Raw genomic sequence first — 25968 nt, 5'->3', positions numbered from 1 at the left:
GGTATATAACTATACATACTATCTATCCAGACAAACTTTAGCATGGACTCAAGAAAGACAAAACAGAAAGCTACACACAACCTATCAACAGGAAAACAGTATTATAGAAAAGATGTTTATAAAGCTATAAAAATGAATACATCAGAACACACATATTATTGTTATACCCTAAAACAAATCTTCTCATTTTCATGCAGGTGTTTGTGATTATTACCTTACGATCTATAAGTATTGGTGAATACATTTGTAGTCACCACGCCCTGGTCCTTAGGTCTCTTAAAAAATCCCTGAATCATACAAAGCCATATATAAAGGTGGTTCTTAAGAATATCTTCCTGATTAACCAGCATTCCTATCACAAGTCAAAGGAAGAAAGACCTCTGACTTTCCCACTACCTTCACCTTTTTATTTTTTAAGAGAGGGTTTCACTCTGCCACCTAGGCTGAAGAGCAGTGGTCTGACCATAGCTCACTGCAACCTTAAACTCCTGGCCTCAACTGATCCTCCCATCTTGGCCTCCCAAAGAACTGAAATTACAGGGATAAGCCATTATCTATGCTTTCCCAGCTTCAATTTGGAGCAAAAGCCTCTACCAGTGTTTTTACTACTAGCCGCTAACATCAGTAGCAGAAGTGTCATCATCATTGAGTTAATATTATTAAGAACTCACTACGGGGCCAAACACCTCTGATCAACTCATTCAATACTCACAATACCCTTGTGGGGTAGGTAATATGATCATCCACATAAACAAACAGGCCTAGAGAGATTTAGTCATTTGTCTCAGGTTATAAAGCTAGTAAGTGGTACTATATATTTGATTGGGGAGGTCAATGAACCAAATTTATAATTAAGCACAAAGTAAACATATCAATACTAGATTAAGACTGAAGAAATTTTGAATTTAAACTGAATCTAGTCTTTTAATATTTGCCAGACAGGTATTCTAAATATTCACTCAATGAGATGTAACACTGAAATAACCCATTATATGTGGGCAACAGGAATAAAATGGTAGGAAGACAAAGATGAATTTTTGCCCAGGCAAGCTCCAATTTTGAGGAAGGCATTATTAGGAGTGTGGGAGATGCTATTCAGGTTAACAGTCTAGACAGCTCAAGGTCTGAATAATGATGGCATACTGATGAATCACAAGCTAAGTGGACAGACTACTACTTAACAGTATTCTGCTGCTTAAATGTTCTTCCAACCACACAGTTGGCTTCGTAACTGCTCTGAACAAGTTTCTTGCTGCTACAAGACAAATCACAGAACAGCAAAAGTACCCACACAAGCCTATGAAACAAATGTGACACACATACACGATGCATTAATTTATTCATTTCATAGTTATTGATCACCTACTCCATGGCAGGCACAAAACAGACAGAATCCCTGCCCTCGTGAAGTCTGCATTCTACCTGGGAGAAATTAACAATAAACATAATAAATAAATTATATAACAGGTTACAAATTGGTAGTTATTATGGAAAAGGGAAAAAAGAAGTATGAGACGGGGAATGGGAGTAGGGTTAAAAGTTTTAAAGGATGGTTGGCAGATACCATAAAGAAGATGACTTAAGGGCAATTTAAGGAAGCCATGTGCATACCTGGAAAGGAGTGTTCCAGGGAGAGGACACAGTGAAGGTCAGGGCCTGAGACAGGAGTGTGCGTCAAGCACCAGAGTGCCAGTGTGGAAGTGAAGCAGAAGGCAGAAGGAGAGTTGAAGATGAGATTTAAAAGGTAAATGGGACCGGGGCTGGCTTTCATTTTAACAGGGTCATGTCTGAACATCGACAATCAAGAAAAAAAAAAAAAAATTAGGTAGAGCTACCCCTTCCCATAAGCAACTGGCATGATTTCAGCATTCTTAAAAACATCATTCAATTTAGTTTCTTTGATAAATAACTAACTTATATGCAATTTATGGTGTATTCTTTCCCTGAAGACTTCACACACACATACACACACACACACACACACACACACACACACACACTCTCTCTCTCTCTCTCTCTCTCTCTCTGTCTCTCTCTCTCTCTCTCTCTCTCTAAGATCAGTCAGGTTTAAAAAAATAGTACAGATCTCTGGTTGAAAACAGCAGAGAGAATGCAGGTCTATTTCCTTTCTTTCACTTCCATTCTAGATACATTGACTTCCTTTTTGATACTCACACATGCTAGGCCTATTTCCACCTCAGGACCTTTATACTTGCTGTTTCTTGTTGGACTGTTCTTCCTCTACATGTCCACACTACTTGTTCCCTCACTTCCTTTAGGTCTTTCTTCAAATAACACCTTCTCACTGAGATTTTCTCCCTGTCTAAATTGCAACAATCCTAACATTCCCTAGCCCCATTCCCTGCTTAAATTTTGACACACTTACCACCACCTGAGATTTTACTTGGGGTTTATTTTGTTTACTGTCTGTTTATCTGACTAAAATAAAAGCTCCAGAAAAATATATGTCACTTTTTATCACTGTTTTACCTGCAGTACTTATAAGAACACCTTGCAAATACACAGGCCTTTAATAAATATGTACGGAATAAATGAACAGTTTGGTGAAGGCCTGGTGTGGACACAATGAGGTAAGTTAAAAAGACTGAAGAAGACTTTGTAGTGGATAGAAGTGAGAAAGGAGGAATGCTGCAAAATGAGGATAGAGAAGTAAGCAGAAGCCAGATCACGCAGGGTTGAGTAGCAATGTTAAGAATTTTGTATTTTATCTTTTAAGCGACAGGAGACCATTAAAGCATTCTTGTACAAGAAAAGCATCTGCAAATTTGTGTTCTAAAAAATATCAATTTGGATGTTGGATGGAGTATGAAACTTAGGTAGGCAATGGTGAATGCAGGGTGAATACTGAATTAAGGGTCTACCACAGTCTAATTCTGTTTTATTAATTTCTATTAATAAATTAAGAACTACCATACCTGCCAGATTAATACCACTGCATAACATCTTGAAATTCAAACACATCCCGAGGAGTACAGAAGTTTGGCAAGACTTTAAACAGAAAACTAGAGAAGTTTCTTTTGCATTTACCTACATTCCTCCCCTTCTCTCCTTCCTGTCAACAGGTTTGTTTTCTTATTTTTTTCATAATTTTAAATTAGTAGATGAATTAGTAGTGCCTATTATACCACATCATAACCAGCAGTTTAATTGTTGATTGCCCCAATCAGACTACAAATAACTTTAGGGAAAGAATCATACGATAATAAAAGTACCAGTCTTAATTATAATAATTGATTACTACATGTTACACACTATTCGAATGCAGTAACTCATTTAATCTCAACACAAAGATAAGAAGCAGATATTTTATGTTCTCCATTTTACAGATGAAGAAAATGAGGAAAAGTATCTTTCCCAAGGTCACATCACTAGAAAGTGACAACCTCACTCCCAAACCGACATTTTCCAGTCACTTATTATAAGGCCTTGATGTTACATCTATATCTCATCCGTCTTTTATATTCCCAACACCTAATATCCTGCCTGGCACATAAATGCTTAATAAATGTTTAAAGAAATAAATACATGCACTATAGTTTATTCTCTAGCTCCTCTACTTACTTCTCTGTTTCTGTCGGTCTCTAATTCACTGGCTTATTCAGCATTCCCCTCATCCACACATTTCCTACAGGCTGCATCCCCTAAGCTTCAGAGAACTTTCGTAACCTTTTGCTGTTGGGTCAAACGGCATATCTATTGAGGTACCTGGAGAGTTAGGAAACCTGCTTTCATGGTTTCCACAGGCATTCTCATTCTTAGCACATCAATTTAGAAGTGCCCATTTTAACCAAGAATGTATCCATGTGGGTGGTCTAACTGAATCAGAGACAGCCTGACTCTTTAGAAAACAATTTTTTTTAAATTTTCCTGTGAATGTTTATTCTACACAGGCAGCTGCTTATTCATGTTGGATAAAACAAGACCTCTCTTCTCTGATATTTCCCCAATACCATCTTGAAATTTCATGCAAAATAATAAAATAAATAAAAATATAAAAATTAAATTTCCAGACAGATGGTCTACGGTTTTTATAAACATAAAGGCAGATGGTTCTCTGTGTCCCCAAAACCTAGAATTTTGATTCAGCATATTCTGAGTTTTACTCACTAAATAATCTGGAAGAGTTACCTCTTTCCAGGAATGAGGAAACATGAGAGAAAACCAAAAGAGGTAAAGAAAGGAAGAAAAGCAAATTGTTGTTATTCTCCAATAGGAATGCTACCTTACCATTATTTAGCTCGTTTTCTCTGCTTTCTACTTAAAAATTATTAACTCATAACAGTAAATAATATAAGTTGTGCAATTCAATTTACAACAAGTTCCAGGAAAAAAGTTAATAATTTAACACATTCATCTGTTAAAGTTTAAAATATAAAATTCATGCTATCATATACAAATGCATATAAAAGCCTAACTTGTCATGTTCAAAGGAATGACTGTAGATAAAGCCTCGCTTAAAAGTTTTTCACTGACACTTAATAGCCACGACCAGAAAAAAAAAGTATTCAAAATGTTAAATGTGAACGTTCCATATGCCTGACTCTAAGAACTTGAGTATAGACATATATGTGGTTTCAAACAAAAATTTATTGATATACTAAAACTCCATCCACATTAATAAATTCCAAATTTACAAACCTCTCCAAATGACGTGTCCTCAGAACCAATTTAAATTCAAGTAGTTCACAGGATTTATAAGGCAATTTTTTCAGACGACAGGAACGTTTTACCATTGTAACAAAAATGTTACCTGAGGGAGGGTACCATAATTCCATATATAACCCTTGTAAGGGAAGATATTCGCCACATAGCGTAGCTTTCCATCCTTTACATATTGTTTAATGGGATTCAGTGGCTCTTCGGTGGCAATCTAAGCAAATCACAGAAGGAAAAAAAGGAGACAGGATAAGAAATAATTAATTCTACATCCAAATAGTACTTTTAAAAATCTGCTATTTTCAGACTAAACATTCATATTCCAACTTAATGATCAAAGGTGCTTTAAAAGAAATTAAGCCAGCTCTTACTACTAATTTATAGTACTCTATGAGAAACTGTTTGGAAAGGAAACACCAGATTATATATTTAGTCACTCTATTATTTATGTACTCCATTATTTCTAACACAAATAATAAAATGATTGAGATGGCAAGAAGATAAAGATTAATCAACTTGCCTTTTGTTACTAATCTCAGGCTTTATTACCATCAATATTATGATAATAAAGCTAATTCAAAGATTCCTACCATATATTCAATAGTGAAATGCTGAAAGCCTTTCCTCTAAGATTGGGAAAAAGAAAAGGATGCCCACTTTTGCCACTTTTATTTAACATACTATTGGACATCCTAGCCAGAGCAATTAGGCAAGAGAAAACAAAAAAAGGCATCCAAAGTAGGAAAGAAAGAAGTGAAACTGTCACTGTTTGCTGATGATATGATCTTATATATAGACAACTCTAGAGACTCCATCAAAAAAATTGGAAATAATATATAATCAACCTAAGTGTCCATCAACAGATGAATGGATAAAGAAAATGTGGTACATATACATAATAAAATAGCACTTGGCCTTAAAAAAAGCAGAAAATTCTGTCATTTGTGACAACATGGATGAAACTGGAGAACATTATGGCAAGTGAAATAAGCCAGGCGCAGAAAGACAAATATCTCATGTTCTCACCTATATGTGGAATCTAAAAAATTGAACTCATAAAAACAGAGAGTAGAATTATGGTTACAGAGGCTAAGGGTAGGGGGAATAGGGAAATGATAATCAAAGGATAAAAAATCTCAGGAAGAATAAGACTTTTTGTTATTGCGACAACAATACAACTTGATAAGTATAGTTAATAACGTACTAAGAGTAAATTTCAGATGTTCTCACCACAAAAAATGGTAAGTATTTAATGTGACAGATATATTATTTAGCTTGATTTAGTTATTCCATACTGTATTCATAAGTCATAATGTCACTTTGTACCCTATAAACATATACAATTATCAATTGTCAATATAAAGTTAAAACATCACCAAAAAGGAGACTCTCACCAACTGATTTGATTTCAAAGTTAGTTTTCAAAGTTAGTTTTCTTCTTCTTCTTTTTTTTTTTTTTTTTTTTGAGACAGAGTTTCATTCTGTCACCCAGGCTGGAGTCCAGTGGTGCGATCTCAGCTCACTGCAACCTCTGCCTCCCAGGTTCAAGCTAATCTGGTGACTCAGTCTCCTGAGTAGCTAGGATTACAGACATGCATCACCATGCAAAAATTTGTGCCCAGCTAATTTTTGTATATTTAGTAGAGACGGGGTTTTGTCATGTTGGCCAGGCTAGTCTCGAGCTCCTGGCCTCAAGTGATCTGCCCACCTCGGCTTCCCAAAGGGCTGGGATTACAGGTGTGAGCCACTGCACTCAGCCTCAAAGTTAGTTTTCTATCAAGTATATTCATATTGCTATTTTTAAAAAGTATGCTATATAGGAAACAAAAAAATAAGCCATGTTGAATGAAGAAACACTCCTTAAGTTAGGTAGATTCTCACAGATCCTCGGATCCTACACCTAACTGAGGTAGAGTAGCAAGAATGATGAAAGATTATACACGAAACAACACCAAAAAAAAAAATCTAATATCTTTACTTTTTCCTATTAAAGTGTTAACAAAAAATACTGCCAGGACCTGATGATAGTACTGACAATTCTCTTCCAAATATAAATTCTGAAAAATATACACCTACATAATAATGCCTAATTAAAATACTTAAAATAATATTTGCTATCACACCCAAAGTTATAGAAGGTTTATATAACTAAACCAAGTAACATAAATTAAATTTCATTTAGAACTATAAGGAAGCTTACCTAACTGAAGAAAGCACAAGAAAATTCTGAAAAGCAAAAGGGAAGTTCTTATAGGTTCATTTCCCAGAAAAATTAAAAAAAAAAAAAACAACAAAAAAAGCTAACCAGAAAAACAGCAGATGCTCTGTGATAGTCAAAAATTGAGTAAACCAGGAAATGATTTATTTCCTGGTAGAATAAAATCTAAAGGAGAATTGAGTCCTAAGAAATTAAAATTGCCATCGGCCCCAAAGAAAAGTTTCAGTTGCATCTGTGAACCAAATATATCTCAGAATCTACTTAAATAACCTTTAAAAGTATTTGCCATTTTCATAGGAGAAAAAAAGAAAATTAATATGTATATAACAAACTGAGAGGCAAAATTGAAAAAAAAGAAAAAAACTCTCTAAAAAACCATAAAGTATATACTTAGCTTTATTTTTCTCAACTATCCCAAATTGAAAATATTATGCCAAACAACTTACAACAAAGTTTTATATCATTATAATCATTTTGGTTGTATATTAATAAAGTATATTGGTACCTCCATTTTAGCATTTGTCCACCGAGGTATTTCTACAATCATATTAAACAGATTCTGCAGTTAAAAACAAAACAAAGAGAGAACATTAAAAATTTGACCTTTTATTTTTTCCCTTACCTCCTTTACAAGAATGCTTTAGTTGCTTCTCCCCCACAAAAAAAAAAAAAATGTTTACAGTCTCCATCAGACATCTACCTATGCCTTAAATTTTTTCTAGAAATTAGAGTTGTCTAAAACAAAGCCAAATTTAGGCCACCATGTCACTTGAGCACTAATACACAGTGTCAGAGGTTACAAGTCTGAGAATATCTTTGATGTATAGTGACAAAACTAGAATGGAGTCAAGAAATGTGTTTCAATTTTTATTTTCCAACTAAAATAGAAGTGAGAGAACCAGTCCCTCATGTAAGGATTCAGTCTCACTTTTCCAATCTGTAAAGTAAGTGTGATAATCTCTGTCCCACTCACCACACAAGGTTGTTATGAAGACCAATGGCAATATACAGAAAATTATGACACAAAATATATTTTAAAATGATAAAACAATAATTAAATCCAAGTTACAATCACAACGTAAAATTAAGGACATAAGTACAGCTATTACAGAGATCACAAAGAGCTACACTAAATATTCTAGACTTAGTTTGCATATCTAGTGAGTTCAGATTCCCTAACGTTACGAACCGACTATGGCTTCACTTTTTTTTTCTTTTTAATTCCTGAACTTTGTAGAATGCTTACACCAAAGGAGACCCTAGGTCAATGACAAGTAAAAATAATTCCCTACAGTTTGCCTTACAAAGAGAAAGTCTTAAGGTTAAAGACGATTTGCACACATTTTGACATTAGTAACTAACAATTTATCAGGGAAACAATGATGGTTTAAAACACTGTACTCCAAGGGTAGCCAAGAAGGACCAGGGTCAGTCTGCAAACTGATTGTTACTGGCTCATTTACAAACATTGGTAGCAATTAAAAAGAGCAATTTTTATACCTGTTGAATCTAATAATAAAAAATTGGAACCTGAATTACACTTTCCTTTTTTTTTTCCCTCCCAAGATGGAGTCTTGCTCTGTCACCCAGGCTGGAGTGCAGCAGCACGATCTCAGCTCACTGCAACCTCCACCTCCCGGGTTCAAGCAATTCTCCGGCCTCAGCCTCTAAGTAGCTGGGATTATAGGCGCCCGCGCGATTATAGGCGCCCGCCAGCACACCCAGTTAATTTTTGTATTCTTAGTAGAGACAAGGTTTCACCATGTTGGCCAGGCTGGTCTCGAACTCTTGATCTCATGATCTGCCCGCCTCAGCCTCACAAAGTGCTGGGATTACAGGCGTGAGCCACCGCGCCAGGCCCACACTTTTCTAATGATTCATGTTGATTGTATTTTTTTAAAATATCAGTTTACAACCAATTAGAAATAAACCAGCCAAAAAACTAGTCCTTCATCCCAAATCATTTGAGAAGCAGTGATTTAACATACTTATTTTCGATCAATACCATCTCACCAGCTTCAATCAATTTAAAAAAAAAAAAGTTTCCCAGAGCCCCATCTCTCATCTATCTAAATTAAATTGCTCTGGGTGGAGCCAGGGCACTGCTTATTTTTATAGGCTTTCCAAGCAATTTTAATATGCAGCCAAAGCTGGACTAAAGCATTGCTGAACAGTATCACGGAGGTTTTCTAGAGTAACATGGAATGTTGTTATTTCAAAGAATGCTATTTACACAATTAAATGTAGATATATATTGGGCCATAAAAGTAATGATGATTTATATTGTTTTTCTACATAAGACTAAAAGTTACAAATGCCAAAGCTGTAAGCCCATAATGAGATAAACAACAAAGCTGAGAATAAATTCTCAATAACTGTTCCTTAGAAGTATGTCTCATACCTATCTTAGCAACCTTACACATAGTTCTGCTGTTATGTTTCATTTTCTATGCTCTTTCATGAGATCCCCCTGCACCTGTTTAAATATGTCTGAAGTAGCTGTTAAAAAGAAAAACCGAAGTAAATGGCAGATGTTCACATAATTTATTCATCCCTGAAAGCCTGGCTATAGGAAAACAAATGCTTGCAGATGAATACTCAGAGGTGACCAAGAAGACCAAGCTGGTGACAATCGTTTTACACAATGACACCTACCAAAACTACTCAGATACTTGAATTAGGCCAAATGAACAATAAATGAGGTTTGAATTTTAAGCCTGCAAACCACACTCTCCCTCTTCATTTGCTCCTAATCACTAAGAGCTTATTTCCAACCTGCCTTTCTTCTCTCCAGCTAAAATGCATTTGTCCTGTAATTAATTTTTTAAAGCCAATGCTAGCCTAGTTTTCCTAAGATTAACGTTAATTATAAACCAACAATGGTCTGCCAAATGTTACATGAAAATAAAAAAGACAAAAGGAGCACAAGTCAAATCAGCAAGTTGCGTATGTGGCAAGGACCGTGAACTACTCCTTCAGTCCTTTTCTTTCTCTCCATTTTTTCCTTGTATTTTGTTGCAAAAGTCAAAATACAAAAACTAATAAGACATATGAAAAAGCAGTCAGTACATTTTATATACATGGGGAAAAGGCAGGAAGAAATCACTCTTCTTTCCTCTCTAATCCTGAAAATTTCAAATAAACTCAAATCAGACAGTCTCTATCATAAAAACTGTGTTCTAAGAATTAAATTTTAATTTGAATGTCTGAGCTCAGAATATGTTTTTCCCACTAATGTATTTCATTAACCTGAAATAATCGTTTCAGGTTAATACACTAAGTCCCTGGGGATCTAGAAACCCTTGTTCACTCAACATCTAGGGCAGTGGTTCTCAAACTTCATGTCTAGGATGCACCTAGAACACTTGTTAAATACCTAGATGAACCAGGCCCTATCAAGCAGAGAATATGACTTAGTATATAGGAGATGGGGCATGGAATCTGAATTTTTAACAAGCACTCTAAGTGGTTCCAGTGTAGATGGTTCAAGAACCACACCAGTTTAGAAAAATAGAAGATAGATAGCAGGCAAAGGTTGTAGGAATTTAAAGGCTCCCACAGGTATGTTTGGAAGTAGATTCAAATGCTGCAGCTGTAAATTTCAGTTGGGGTAGAGCATAAACGAAAATGAAGCTGGAGAGCTAAAGGAAGACAGGAAGGCAGCAGGAAAAGCTGCCTGGCATCAGAATTAGAGGGATAAAAGGACACTTGTAGCAGAAGATGGAATGACAGGTATCAATCAAATGTTCTGGTCCTAAGTCAAGAACTATTAAAGGTTTGACGGCCACATATATTTACCTAGATATATTTAGAATGTACATATTTAGAATATATTTATTTTAGCATATAGTTGGTATAAGTGTTTTTCTTCTCCTCTACTCCCAAAAGATTATTGTTCCTGGGTCCTAAAACAGCCCCTCAAACCATCTTCTCTCTTATAATTTAAAGTGAAATGTTTCATTTATAATGAAGTACATTTACATTAGACCATCTTCCATGATCATTAACTCACTACTAAAATCTGGGTTCCTGTGCTAATTCTCTCAGGTTTTCCCATTGTAAAATGAAGTGGAAACGAAATACCCAGGACAGTCAAATTCATAAGACAGAAAGTAGAATAGTGGTTCCCAGGGCCTTGGGGGAGGAAAGAGGAAATGAGGAGTTGTTGAATGTGTAGAGTTTCAGCTTGGGATGATGAAAAAGTTCTGGAGATGGATAGTGATGAGGATTCCACACAGTGTGAAAGAACTTAATGCGACTAAATTGTACTTTTAAAAAGTTAAAATGGTAAACCTTTTGTTATGAATATTTCACCACAATAAAAAAAAATTAAATGGCAATAGTGGCCCTAGCTGCCTTAAAGAAAAACACCAGAATGCACATGAAAGTCTTTGCAGGGGTAAAAACCTTAGAATCATTTTACAAATGCAAACTATCATCAAGGTATTTAACAAACAATATAAAAGTGATTCACAAAAATAAAAACCTTTGGATATACCTCATATTCATCATTTCGTGCTTTCTTCGTAGGAATGCCATTTTCCTATAAAAGAAAAGACAGTGTTTATGACTATAATATTTCATGAAAGTATACAGTGGCACTGCATAGCAATAAAAATATGACTATTGTATAGACATTCTACACAAAGACTGTCCAGAAATCTGAGTCAACAGAGAACCTACCAAATGCCCACTTCGTTTTCCCCTGAGCATTTGTATCCCCAGAATAGAGCATCGAAATGTTTCATAAAATAAATGATCAGAAAAGCTAAATCTCTTTCAAGTATATTTTCCCAGTTTTTATAAAATAAGCAAAGGCTCTATTCAGTCTTTAAGAAAAGAGTGGTAGTTTCCAGTGATTACGCTTAAAACAGTCATTTCATTATTGAAATGAAGCTCCAGGGAGCATGACTAACAAGCCCTGAAAGTACTCAGCTGCACCTCCTGCCTGCGAATTCTACCAAGGTGTGATTACTACGCCTCCACCAAGCACTTTTTTTCTTTTCCCATTAAATCAAGCACTTTTAAATGAAAACTGACTTCGTGGTGGGTTGGGAAGAAAAATTATGCCATTCACAAATGCTCAACCAGTATGTGTAACGTTTATATATCAAAATGACTACTAATGAAGAAAACAAAACAAACAGAATATCATTATTACAAATCAGCTCTGAAGCATTATGTGTGTGTGTGTGTGTGTGTGTGTGTGTTTGTGTGTGTGTGTGTGTGTCTTTTTTGAGACGGAGTCTCGCTCTGTCGCCCAGGCTGGAGCACAGTGACCGCGATCTTGGCTCACTGCAAGCTCCGCCTCCTGGGTTCACGCCATTCTCCTGCCTCAGCCTCCGGAGTAGCTGGGACTACAGGCACCCGCCACCATGCCCAGCTAATTTTTTTGTATTTTTAGTAGAGACAGGGTTTCACCGTGTTAGCCAGGATAGCCTGATCTCCTGACCTCGTGATCCGCCCGCCTCGGCCTCCCAAAGTGCTGGGATTACAGGCATGAGCCACCGCACCCAGCCATTATTTTTATTCTTAATACATCACGTCCAAAAGTACAAAGCAAGAGTTTTAATCATTACTGGCTGAGATCTAGGGAAACTTATTTATACAACCACCGTGTGTACCCATTTCCATATCTCCAGAATTCACTGGCATATCCCGTTGTATTTGCCAGCTCTATCATCAATTTTGTCTAATTCCAAATTTCGTATTTCCCAAAACCTATCCTTAGACAAAATGTTATTCTCACTGACATGTTTCTAGCTTACTCTCTTTTCCACCTCCACCTCTATCTACTACACTATTCTCAAAAATACGGCTTTATTATTATTGTTGTTATGATGAGATATACAGATTTTGCTGTAGCATACCCCTGACAACACTACCCACCAGTCATATTTTATCTTTCATTTCCCTGTTGTATTTTTATAGCACTTAACATTATCTGACTGACTTGTTTTATGGTTGTCTCCTCCAACTGAGTGGAAACTACATCTATCTTATTCACTACTACTCCCACAGTGCCTAGAACAGTGCCTGGCTCATAATAAGCCTTCAATAACTATTGATTGATTGAATGAATAAATTAATGAATAAGTGAATGCATGTACTTTTGGTCAAAAGCAAAGAGAAGTGTTGGGAGACATGAGATATTTAGGTTTGAAAGTTCAGTGGCCAAAACAAAACACAGGAACACATATACACACACACACACACACTCGCACGGACACACACAGTAACACAGAGTTCCTTTTGCCTCTAGTTTCCTTCTATTGTCCTGGAGTTGCACACTTAAAAGTAATGAGCTGGAGGCATTACACAAGAGAAGTGAGGAGTACAAACTCTGGAGTTAGAGCACCTAAATCCAATCCCACCTCCAAAACACACGGGATTTGTGATGATGGGCAAGGTACCTAGCCTCATTAACAAAATAAGGGTAATAAATGTAGAGCCAGAAGGATTGTGATAATGCATGTCAAGCAGGGAACACAGTGCCTGGCTAAGCACCACAAGCACTTGATAAATTATCGATATTATTCTACTGCCAGTTCCTTATTCTGAAGAGCTGGGAAGCAGCACGAATCCTACTTCACATCCCATAACCTCACTATGATGCATAATATTCAGCCTCTGAGGTAACACCAAGGTCAGATAACCCTTGCATCTGAAGCAGCCTCCTCACTTCTTCACTGGCTTCTACCCCTACATTGATCTCCCCACATCCGAGAAAACCCAACCCCATTCACCAGTTCCATATAATTTCAACCTGGAATGTGGTCCTGGTTATTTCCTTAATAGTTGTACCCCCTTAAAAAATTTGGTAATTCACTACTTGGATTTTAAGGAAATAACTTACAACTTAATGATGATCATGAATACTACCAAATATGCCATCTTACCAACTAATCAGGAGAGATCTCAAAATACCTCAACGATTTTGAGGTCCCAAATCAATTATTTTGATTTGATAGCATCAGTTCTCCTGGCATCTTTCACACCCTGACAACTGTCAAGTGATTTTCAGTTCTAAGAGAATAGCTATTCAAGCACCATCATTTTTACCCCTGCTTTATTTCTCTAGCACCTGTTTCATAGAGTGGTTAAAGAGCATGAGCTTTGTGGTCAGAAATGCTAATTCCAAAACTAGCTCTGGCACTTACCAGATCTAGACAAGTCAATAAAAATGCCTTGAGCCTCAATGTCCTTGGAAAGAACAATAGCAACTCATAACAATTAAATAACATTATGTTCACACAGTGGCTAGCAAATAAAAAATAATCCACAAACGTTAGCTGATTATTATAAATAAACCTCTTGTTAACTTCCTAAATTACTACCCTTAAATCTTTATTTCCTACTGAATTCTAAGTTTTATGGACCAGTAATACCCCATTCTCCCAATTCCTCATGGAAGAATCCTATTCTCATACAAATTTTAATTCATATCGGAGGCTTATGATCCTGTTATAGTAACTCCTGTTTGTCCTCCTGACTTCCAACACTTTTTCCTTTCAAGGTGCTTCCAAAGAGCATCTTATGGTGATACTGGCAGCACACATTTTCATTCCCAAAACAAGTCAAAACAATACCTCTTTAGAGTTCACCTTCAGAGGAATATCATGAAAGGGGGAAATGTAGTGACCAGTTACATCCTCTGCAAAGAAACAAACAAAACAAAATAGAATTAAAGCAACAGACACATTGTTCTGTACAGCAATAATAAATATCCTTACCTACTTTTAAACTTACCCATTTTTTCCAAAGCTAACTTTAATTCCCAACTTAAATTCAACTTTTAAAACTTGCCACAATCTAAGAACCGAAAAGAAATATATACCAGCTAAACCACATTTGGGTTGCTGAAATAATTTACTTATCCCTGTGGCTTAAAACACCCAAAGCAGAAAATATCTACAATAGACTAAAACCTAAAATATAAAAAACAAACAAACAAAACCATCACTTTTGAAAAAGAGACTCATAACTAAGTGAATTCTATTAAAACTGATGTCAGTTTCCCCTTGGGGACACCCAACAATAGTATTCCCAATTTCTACGTACTATCCATAGGACAAAAAAAAAGTCCAAAGTTCCTATTCAATTAAAAGAAAAGAAACATTGTTTCCATTCAATGTGGTGAGGATGCTAGTACTAAAGTAAGCTTAGAACAAAAACAAACTTCAATAACAGAAACTATCTTATCTTAAAAGTTGTATACTAAAATGTATATTTTAAATACTTTCAAAAGTATGTATTATTTAATTAAACACAATGCCTTTTAAATAAATACACTGCACTTTTACTGGAATATATCTGTTTCCAAAAGCTAGGTTTAATAGAGCCCTATAAAATTTTCACTTTGTAATTTCCTAAATCAGGTTGTTTTACTTCTGGCCTGCTACCTGTTTGGCACAATTTTCAAATTTAAATTTCAAGAATATTTAACAAAATAAAACAAAGACTGGCTACATCCCAATAGCAATGAGCACGCCAGCAACCACATCTTGGTTTCTTTCTTTTCTTTTTTTTTTTTTTTTTGTTTTTGAGACAGGGTCTGGAGTGCAGTGGCATGATCATGGCTCACTGCAGCCTCAATCTCCTGGCCTCAAGCCAGCCTCCCACCTCAAGCCTCCAGAGTAGCTGGGATTAGTGGCATGCACCACCACACCCAGCTAAGTTTAAAGTTTTTTGTACAGACAGGGTCTTGCTCTGTTGCCCAGGCTTGTCTCCAACTCCTGATTTCAAGCAATCCACCCACGTTGGGCCTCCCAAAGTATAGGGATTACAGGTGTGAGCCACTGCACCTGACCCAGATTTTGGTTTTGAAATGCCATTCTCCAGTAAAAGGAACTAGGCCTCCTTGGAGAAAGGCTTGATTCTAATGCTGGAGCAAAGAATACCCAAGATGAGCCTGGAGCATCTTGTAGGGTCAGAAGGCAACCAAGTGCTCAAAAATCAAAAGATTGGAGGTATGGTAAAGGGAAATGTGAACCAATCTGAAACAGGCCAAAGCAGGAACAATTTGAGCAACAAAATATACAGCAAATATGCATGAATCCACACTAATACAAACAAATGACAAAATAAATAAATGAGAGAGAAGAAACAAATCCAAGATTGAGAAACTGTAACAGATTGTTAGACAGTAAGGAAATATGATGACTAAATGCAGTCTGGTATGCTGAACTAGATCCTGGAACAGAAAAACGACATTAGTGGAAAAACGAGTGAAATCCAAATAAAATCTGGAGTTTAGTTAAGGCTATGTGCCAATGTTAGTTTCTTAGTTTTGAAAAATGTACAATGGCAATGGTAAATGATGTTAAGATAATATTAGGGAAAAACTGGGCTGCGGGGTATGGTAGAATCCTGTACTAACTTTGCAGCTTAACCCAATCTAAAATTATTCCAAAATGAAGCTTATTAAACAACAACAACAACAAATAAGCCTTGGCTTCTCCCTAATAAAAACAGAGGCATGGCCGGACACGGTGGCTCACGCTAATCCCAGCACTTTGGGAGGCTGAGGCGGGCAGATCACCTGAGGTCAGGAGTTTGAGACCAGCCTGGTCAACATGGCGAAACCCCATCTGTACTAAAAATACAAAAATTAGCTGGGTGCGGTGGTGCATGCCTGTAATCTCAGCGACTCGGGAAGCTGAGGCAGAAGAATTGCTTGAACCCAGGAGGTGGAGGTTGTAGTGAGCCGAGATCACGCCACTGCACTCCGGTCTGGCGACAGAGCAAGACTCCACCTCAAAAAAAAAAAAAAAAAAAATACAGGCATATAACTTAACAATGAAGTTGTTAATTTCCACCAATATTTTATTTTCCCCTACCATGCTCTGTGCTTTACCTTAGCACTTATCACTAGAATTAAGTTCTGGAGTTTTTGTAGTTCATTTTTGTTTGTTCTGTTATGCTTTCTACTGGATCTCTAGCATCTGGAAAAGTACCTAGCACTTAATAGGCATCCAATATACACTTGCTGAGCAAATATCTGTTAGATAAATGTCTCTATTACTATTTTTTTTTCCCTTTAAACTGTTAACAAAATTTTTATTTCCCCACCTTAGCAACAAGGTAATTCCTGAAGGATGTGTGCACAGGTAGGGATAAAAATGAGAAAGAGCACACAAATGGCAAGTACATAAAACTTCGGCTATGGTCTATAAAGTTCTTTGCATCAATTAAAGGGACGCACTTAAAAAAAACCTCTTCTTTCATATATTAAATCAGATTTCAAATTCTCTGCCTGCTTTTCAAAGTTATCTATGTTATCTATAACAAAAAAAGTTATCTATAACAAAAGAACACAAAAAACAAAATTACCAATTTTTTGCATGATTATTTACTTTTCTAAACATAATAGATACTAAAGTGGGCCACATTTACATGTTTTCGATTAAAATAAAATATGGTGATGGGAACTGAAAATGGTGCGCTCGCTTTGGCAAACAGTCTGGCTCTTTCTTGTAAAGTTAAACATACAATTAGTATGTGACCCAGAAATCCCACCAAGTATTTAACTAAGAAATAAAAACATGTTCACCCAACAATCTCTAAACGTTTACAGCAGCTTTATTCGTAATCACCAAAAACGGTAAACAATGCAAATGTACAACTGGTAAATGGACAAAAATTATGTTACACTCATATAGTCATCTTTTAATCAATGATTAATTACTCCACAATAAAAAGGAATGCACTATTGATACACATAATAAAATGGATGCATCTAAATACATTATATCAGGTGAAAGAAGCTCAACTCAAACAGTTCCATTTACATGACATTCTGGAAAGGCAAAACTATAGGATAAAGTGCAGATCGTCAGTTGGTTGCCAGGGGCTGATGGTAAGAGAGTAGGGCTGACTCTAAAGGGGGCCACAAAAAATTTTGCAGGGAGGGGTAGACGTGTACTGTACTTTGATTGTGATGCTGTTTACACAAATCTATGTTCTGTCAAAACTCAGAAGTGTCTACAAAAAAAAGTAAATTTTGCTGTATGGAATTTTAAAAATAAGTAAATATGGAGCTGAAAGACAACTAGGAGGAGGTTAAGAAGACATACACAGTAAGTCTTCTGAATCTGCAGATTCAAACAATTGCAGATTGAAAATATTCTGCAAATTTTTAAAAAATAAAAATACAACAATAAACAATACAAATAAAACAATACAATATAACAACTATTTACACAGCATTACAAGGCATCAGATATTGTAAGTAATCCAAAGAGGATTAAAAGTAGACAAGAGGGCTCCTTTCTCTTGGTTTCTTTCTCCCCTCCCCGACCCATAAGAAAAAAAAAAATAGGAGGAGTGCATAGGTCACATGTAAATACTATGCCCTTTTATATCAGGGACTGGAACATCTGCAAATTTTGGTATCCATGGGGGTTCTAGAACCAATCCCCTGCAAATACAGAGGGACAACTGTAATGTATAAATGGAAGCTCTTATTCCAAGAACAATCATCAATCTGTGATTGTCCTCTCTTCAAGTCACTTAAGTAAAAAAGGTAGAATTCTGAAAAGAAAAAAATACAATCCTTTAAAAGATTACTTCAATTGTTCATTTGGGACCTATCGTTGTCCCAAACCAATTTATCAATTTCAGCTCTAACAATCCAGGAAGTTACACAAACAAGGGAAGTTTGTTATGATGGGGGTAAAAGAAACTTGACAGAAAAGCTAGACTGCCTTTATAATTAATAGTAAATAAATCTAGGACACTGATTTGGTGTCAAATTTCCCTAAAGATCCAACGCTCTTGTTAACTGTGGACAAGCCCAATACTTATTAAGATGTAAGATCATATATATATACACATAGTTTTCTAGTTGTCATTTGGAAGGTAAAAAGATTACAAATGAGTGAATGGTCTGTATTTACTGACTTACATAACCATATCTACTAGAAGCTATTTCATGAAATAGTATTAATAAATAAAAATGTAATAATGAAGAAAAAGAGTAAAAATATAACTATTCCTAGAAAACAAATATGGCCTTAGATCTCAGATAATGATAATGCTTTAATGGGCAATATATCTATAAATTTGCATAGGAGCAATGACTAGAAAGGTCAAAAGCCTGACTTCTAGTTACTCAGCTTGATAAAAGTGGCAACTGAAGAAAGATGAAGTTCATAAATTTGGAAAGCAGAGCTTTATTTCTCATAAAGGGCTGCAACCTGCAAGCATGCTCAATTGAGCTTCATGCTTCTCCACAGGACTCATGTTCAAAAAATGGTGGTGTTACCATGATCCGAGGGTGGAGTTTTCAGCTCTCTGATGTCAAAAGGTGAAGTGGAAAACATGAAAACCCTCACTGCACATTCTCCATAGATTTGCCAGAACCACTCTTATCAGGAGGGAATGCTGGTGAGTTGTTTTGTGGAAACCACAAAAGGGAGGGGCAGCTGTCAGGCTTTTGGTTGGTATCATCATCTGTGGAGTCTTTTGAAAGGGCTGGTTTCTATTTAGCCCTTAGGGAAGAAAACGTAATGGCAGTTAGTGAGGGAAAGGGCATAAGCAGGCGTATTTGACCTCCCCATTCCAGTCGTGGCCAAGAACTCAGTTTTCAAGGTTTCTCTAGGGTCCCCTTGGCCAAAACGAGACCCATTCAGTCAACTGAGGGGCTCAGAATTTTAGTTTATTTCTCAACAGTTACTCAATTTCTCTGAAGCTTAATTTTCTCAATAGTTTCTTGCACTAAGCAATATGTATTTATAGAGTGTTTCACATGAAAAGGAAATGTACTAGATTTTGGAATACAAAAGTGCTAGACAGTGATCCATACCCATAGCTAAGACAAGACACGTTACATCACTGTCATCATCATCATCACCTAGTAAGTTTAAACACAAAGGCATCCTCTCAGCACTATTAGAGAACTAGACATTTCCCTAAAGTGCAAAAGGATAAGAACTCATTAAAAGTTTTCCAGGGCCAATCATGTTAGTATGCTATTATGTTCCATTTAAAGGGTATTAAAATCCTCTAAAGGTGGATTTAAAGACATGTAGTATCTATCCTGATCCTCTACAAAATGAATAACATAATCTATATGGTACATATGCGCCACAGACAGAGGGATATGGTATATGGAGCAAGCGCTGGGGCAACATATGCCATTATGTTTTAAAGATAGTAGAACTTATCTAGCACTAGGTTAAAAAAAAAAAAAAAAAAAAGATGGTAGAACTGAAGCACACATCAGACAGCCCTTCCTCAGAACCACAGAATACATTAGTGATACATTTTAGGTTGGAACTTTCTTATCTGAAGCTCAGACTGCTTGTTTCTCAACAGCTGAAAATAAGCTATTGTCAATTTGCTTTTTAAATTACCTATTTTGCTGTTGTTAAGCCAAAGCAATGCAGGTCCATGACTGAAAAAATAAGTTTCCACCTCTCACCAGTCTAGTTCCACTTCTGAGAGCAACCCATTTTCAACTCTTTGTATTAGGTCTAGTGGTTACCTTCATCTTTCAAAATAGCATATTTAGTAGTTTTTGTTCATCAACTGTAGAAACTACCTACTGATTCCAATTCTGAGAGAGAGTTTACTTCAGCCTATTCCGCATAAGTTCTTAATTGGCTAATGTTAATACTTCATACCTTTTTATTCCACCAAGTACACTGATACGGTTTGGCTGTGTCCCCACCCAAATCTCATCTTGAATTCCCACGTGTTGTGGGCGGGACTCAGTGGCAGGCAACTGAAACATAGGGGTAAGTCTTTCCTGTGCTGTTCTCGTGATAGTAAGTCTCACGAGATCTGATGATTATATAAGGGGGAGTGTCTCTGCACAGCTCTCTTGTCTGTCACCATATGAGACGTGCCTTTCACCTTCTGCCATGATTGTGAGGCCTCCCCAGCCATGTAAAACTGTAAGTCCAATAAACCTGTTTCATTTGTAAATTCCCCAGTCTTGGGTATGTCTTTATCAGCAGCATGAAAATAGACTAATACAGTAAATTGGTACCAGCAGAGTGAGGCGCTGCCAAAAAGATAACTGAAAACGTGGAAGCAACTTTGGAACGGGGTAACAGGCAGAGTTTGGAACAGTTTGGAGGGCTCTGAAGAAGACAGGAAAATGTGGGAAAGTCTGGAACTCCCGAGAGACTTGTTAAATGGCTTTGACCAAAATGCTGATAATGATATCGACAATGAAATCCAGGTTGAGGTGGTCTCAGATGGAGATGAGGAACTTGTTGGGAACTGGAGCAAAGGTGATTCTTGATAGTTTTAGCAAAGAGACTGGCGGCATTGTGCCCCTGCCCTAGAGATCTGTGGAACTTTGAACTTGAGAGAGATGATTCAGGGTATCTAGTGGAGGAAGAAATTTCTAAGCAGCAAAGCATCCAATAGGTGACTTGGGTGCTGTTAAAAGCACTCATAGCCTAAAAGTTTGGAAAATTTGCAGCCTGACAATGTGATGGAAAAGAAAATCCCATTTTTTGAGAAGAAATTCAAGCTGGCTGCAGAAATTTGCATAAGTAACGAGGGGCCAAATGTTCATCCCCAAGACAATGATTAAAATGTCTCCAGCGCATGTCAAGAGGCCTTCACAGCAGCCCTCCCATCACAGGTCCTGAGGCCTAGGAGGAAAAGGTGGTTTGGTGGGGCCCAGGGTCCCTCTGCTGTGTGCAGCCTAGGGAGCTGGTACCCTGCATCCCAGGCAGTCCAGCCCTGGCTAAAACGGGCCAAGGTACAGCTTGTGTTTTCGCTTCAGAGGGTGGAAGCCCCAAGCCTTGGCAGCTTCCAAGTGTTGTTGAGCCTGCGGGTGCTTGGAAGTCAAGAATTGAGGTTTGGGACCTCTGTCTAGATTTCAGAAGGTGTATGGAAATGCCTGAATGCCCAGGCAAAAGTTTGCTGCAGTGGCAGGGCCCTCATTGAGAACCTCTGCTAGAGCAGTGTAGAAGGGAAATAAGAGATCACAGATCCCATACAGAGTCCCTACTGGGGCACTGCCTAGTGGAGCTGTGAGAAGAGGGCCACTGTCCTCCAGACCCCAGAATGGTAGATCCACTGTCAACAGCTTGCAACATGTACCCGGAAAAGCCACCGACATTCAATGCCAGCCCACGAAAGCAGCAAGGAGGGGGACTATACCCTGCAAAGTCACAGGGGCGGAGCTGCCCAAGACCATGGAAACCCACCTCTTGCATCAGCGTGACCTGGATGTGAGACATGGAGTCAAAGGAGATCATTTTGGAGCTTTAAGATTTGATTGCTCTGCTGGGGCCTGTAGCCCCTTTGTTTTGGCCAACTTCTCCCATCTGGAACGGTTTGTTTACCCAATACCTGTGCCCCCATCGTATCTAGGAAGTAACTAACTTGCTTTTGATTTTACAGGCTCATAGGTGGAAGGGACTTGCCTTGTCTCGGATGAGACTGTGGACTGCAGACTTGAGTTAATGTTGAAATGAGTTAAGACTTTGGGGCACTGTTGGGAAGGCATGATTGGTTTGAAATGTGAGGACATGAGATTTGAGAGGGGCCAGGGGCAGAATGATATGGTTTGGCTGGCTCATCTTGAATTCCCAGGAGTTGTGGGAGGGACCCCGGTGGGAGGTACTTGGATCATGGGGGCAAGTCTTTCCTGTGCTGTTCTTGTGACAGTAAGTCTCACGAGATCTGATGATTACATAAGGGGGAATTTCCCTGCACTAGCTCTCTTCTCTTGTCTGCCACCATATGATACATGCCTTTCACCTCCTACCATGATTATGAGGCCTCCCCAGCCATGTGGAACCGTAAGTCCAATAAACCTGTTTCTTTTGTAAATTGCCCAGTCTCAGGTATGTCTTTATCAGCAGTGTGAAAACAAACTAATACAAATATATAGTATTTCTTGACATAAATAACCTGCCTTTTACCTCCCTTTCTTCATTCTTCTAATTTTTGTCTTCTGTCCTTTTATTTTTTCATGGCAAGGCTGACAGAATGTTCTGTAGTCATATTGAATTTTCTATGCATTTCCTATTATATATATCCAAAATTTCTCTTAGATAAGAAAAACTTGGAATGCTCATTAAAATGTAGATCCCTGAACCACCATCCTACATCTAGTGAAGCAAAATCTCAAGGAGAAACGAATATCTGTATTTTTAGCAAACATCCCAAATAATTCTTATACTCAGGTGTGTGAGAAGCATTCTCTATGTGTCTATTTTTGGTGAGGAGGATACTATAATTAAATATCCTTTTTTGGTTCAGCTTCTATTTTTCTTTGTGCTTCTAATTATCTTTCTTACATTGTCATAATCACATCTATAAATTATTCCAATGCCTCACGGGTATCATCAAAATCATGGAATCTTCTCCTTACCCAAACAGCTCCCTCAGGAGCCCTCTATCCTCGGGCTACAATATGAACTGGATGCTTTCTGGGCATCCTAAGACTGCTTCTTTGCTCTCCAGCGCAGATCTATCATTTTCTGGATCCCATGCATTCATGTTTTTTGGTTTACTTGTCTTGCAGAAGCATATTCCTAATAAGTGTTCTGTAAGAAGGAATGCGTGTGAGGCCAATTTCTCAAGTTGTTAAACGTCTAAAATGTCTTTACTTAGTTCTCACTCCAGATTGACAGCTGGCTAGGTAGAGAATTCTAGGAGGAAAATTCTTTTCCCTCAGAATTTCAAAGGCATTACTCCAGTCTTTGAGCATTCAGTGTTGCAGGCCTATTATTTAACCACTCTCAAGCCCTGCACCCAGCAAGACATGTAGGATTCTCTCAATAGTTGTATAATAATGTCACTGGGAGGTCAGAACACTTGGGTCCTTCAATTCTTAGATTTTTTTTCTATTATCCCTTTTACAATTTCTTCTCCATTTTGTTTGTTCTTTCCTTCTGAAACCCATATGAGTCAAACGTTGGACTTTCTGGATTCAATCTCTATGTCACTTCTTCTTGCCTCCTTTATCTCTGATGGTTTGTTCTACTTTCTGATAAGATTTCTTTCCCTTATCTTCTAATTCATCTATATTCATTTTTTAGGACTGCTGTAACAAACTACCACAAACTTCGTGGCTTAAAACAGAACACCATTCAACCCACTACACCTTCTACTGAGTTACTTGTTTTAACAAGTTATTTGTTAAAGAGGTCTTGGTCTTGATTGCCATTTCTTCACAGCCCACTCCTTCCTTTCCTTTATAACAGATGTAACAAAGAACACCCATTTGACCTTTTAAAATTCAAGTTTCTTGTTTTTCCCATTTAATTTTTAAGTTTTCCTTGAATTCATTCAGTAAATATTTATTGAACATACGCACTGTACTAAGCATGGTTCTAGATACTAGATACAAATTCCAATTCCCTGCTCTTATGGAAATCACATTCTAGTTGGGGAGCAAAAGAATTGATTATGTGTTTATTCTATCACATATCATAAGTACTATAAAGATAAAGGAAAACAAATTAGGGAAAGTGAAGAATGAATAATTACCAGTGGCAAATCCCTATGGCTCTGCAACAACCTCAATTCTTGCCTCCTCAGAAGAAAGAATTCAACTGAGGGACAGAAGCAGAAGGAGAGGCCAAGGCAAGTTTTAGAGATGGAATGAGTTTATTATAATAAAAGGCTTTAGAGCAGGAACAAAGGGAAGGAAGGTACACCTGGAAGAGGGCAAAGTGAGCAACCTGAACAGACGAATGCACGGTTTGACATTTCGACGTGGGGTTTTATACATTGGCATACTTCCGGGATCTTGTGTCCCATCTCCTGAGTCTTCCCTTGGAGCAGGCTGTCTGTACACACAGTAGCCTCCTAGCACTTGGGAGGGAGACCAAGTGCAACGTGTTTACTGGAGTTGTACGCATGTTCACCTGAGGTGTTCTTCCCTTACCAGTCGAATGTCCCTAGGGGGTCATATACAAAACTCTGCCATTTTGTTCTTAATGTTCTCAAATGCTTGAGCCCACTCACCCAGTTCCTTAGATCTCATGGGAAGCTGCTGACCACAAGCTTCAGATGCTTCTGTTTATTTGGAGACTACCTTTCCCTGGTGCAGGCTGCAACCAATTAATATTTTAGAGAAACAGTTAACAACTGCCTGACCATCACCTGATGGTTGCCTGTCATTCCTGGTGTATGGTTGGGGAGACGAGCCCTTTTCTGCCCTGCTCATGCCTGACTATCTACCTACTGTAATAGAAGGAGTAATATTTGATATCGAATGGTCAGGGAAGATCTCTCTGGTGGGCAACAGTTCAGCACAGATCTGAATGAAGTGAGGGAAGAGATCAAGCAGACCTCTAGGGAGGAGCACTGAAGGCATAAAAAGCACAGGTGTGCAGAGGAAAGAACATACATGGCATGTCTGAGAAACAGCAAGGAGGCCAGGATGGCAGGAGGACATTGATCAAAAGGAAAAGTGGCAAGCAATGAATTCAGAGAGGAGCCCAGTATTAGATCCAGTAGGACCTTGCATACTATGATACATATTTCAAAAAAAATTTTGAGTGAAATGGAAAGCCACTGGCATTTTCAGCAGAGCTTGGACATGATCTGACTTACATTTTAAAAGGATCAAGGTGATTGCTGTATGGAAAGTAGACTCTACAGGGATAAGGGTGGAAGCAGGGTGAAGAATCAGGAGGTTACTACACTTGATCAAGGTGTATGATGGTGACACAGAGAAACTGACAAGGGTGGAAGTGGAGAGAAGGAATTATCTTTTGGTACATTTCAAAAAATATGCTAATGAGTTAGCTGTGGGATAAGAGTAAAAAGTGACAAGAATGATTCCCAAGTTATGGGTTAGCAACTAAAGACAGAGAAAGAAACAAGTTTGGTGGGGATGGGGGATCAGGAGTTCTGTTTTGTACTGTTAATCTTGAGTTGTATCTTAAATATTTCGGTAGAAACACAGAGTAGAAAGCTGGATGTGTAAATTCTGAGTTCAAGAAGAGACTGGGGCTAATGTTGTAAATCTGGGAATTATAAAGTGTCTAACACTATGGGACCTGATAGGATCACCTAGAGTGACAGCAATGGTCAGCAAACTCTGGCTCATGGGCTAAATCTGTCACATGGCCTGGTTTTATTTCTGTAAA

At 37.6% G+C, this 25968-nt stretch overlaps 1 protein-coding gene and 1 pseudogene across 1 annotated transcript in view; both read right to left on the bottom strand.

The window, feature by feature from the left end:
• The window catches only part of LOC105486306 (inorganic pyrophosphatase 2), a 112064-nt gene that overhangs the window by 80155 nt on the left and 5941 nt on the right, over positions 1–25968 (bottom strand). The window contains exons 2-5 of the mRNA XM_011749141.3: positions 14485–14549; positions 11394–11438; positions 7401–7454; positions 4772–4891 (exon numbers count right to left, since the gene is read on the bottom strand). Of these exons, the coding sequence (XP_011747443.1) occupies positions 4772–4891; positions 7401–7454; positions 11394–11438; positions 14485–14549 (284 nt within the window). The remainder of the gene's footprint in view (positions 1–4771; positions 4892–7400; positions 7455–11393; positions 11439–14484; positions 14550–25968) is intronic.
• The window catches only part of LOC105486434 (protein PIMREG pseudogene), a 73026-nt pseudogene continuing 61541 nt past the window's right edge, over positions 14484–25968 (bottom strand).

Source organism: Macaca nemestrina, chromosome 3 (genome assembly GCF_043159975.1).
Source record: "Macaca nemestrina isolate mMacNem1 chromosome 3, mMacNem.hap1, whole genome shotgun sequence".
Taxonomy (NCBI): Eukaryota; Metazoa; Chordata; class Mammalia; order Primates; family Cercopithecidae; genus Macaca; species Macaca nemestrina.
The sequence above is the reverse complement of the archived record's forward strand: the minus strand, read 5'-3'. Positions and strand labels throughout refer to the sequence as shown.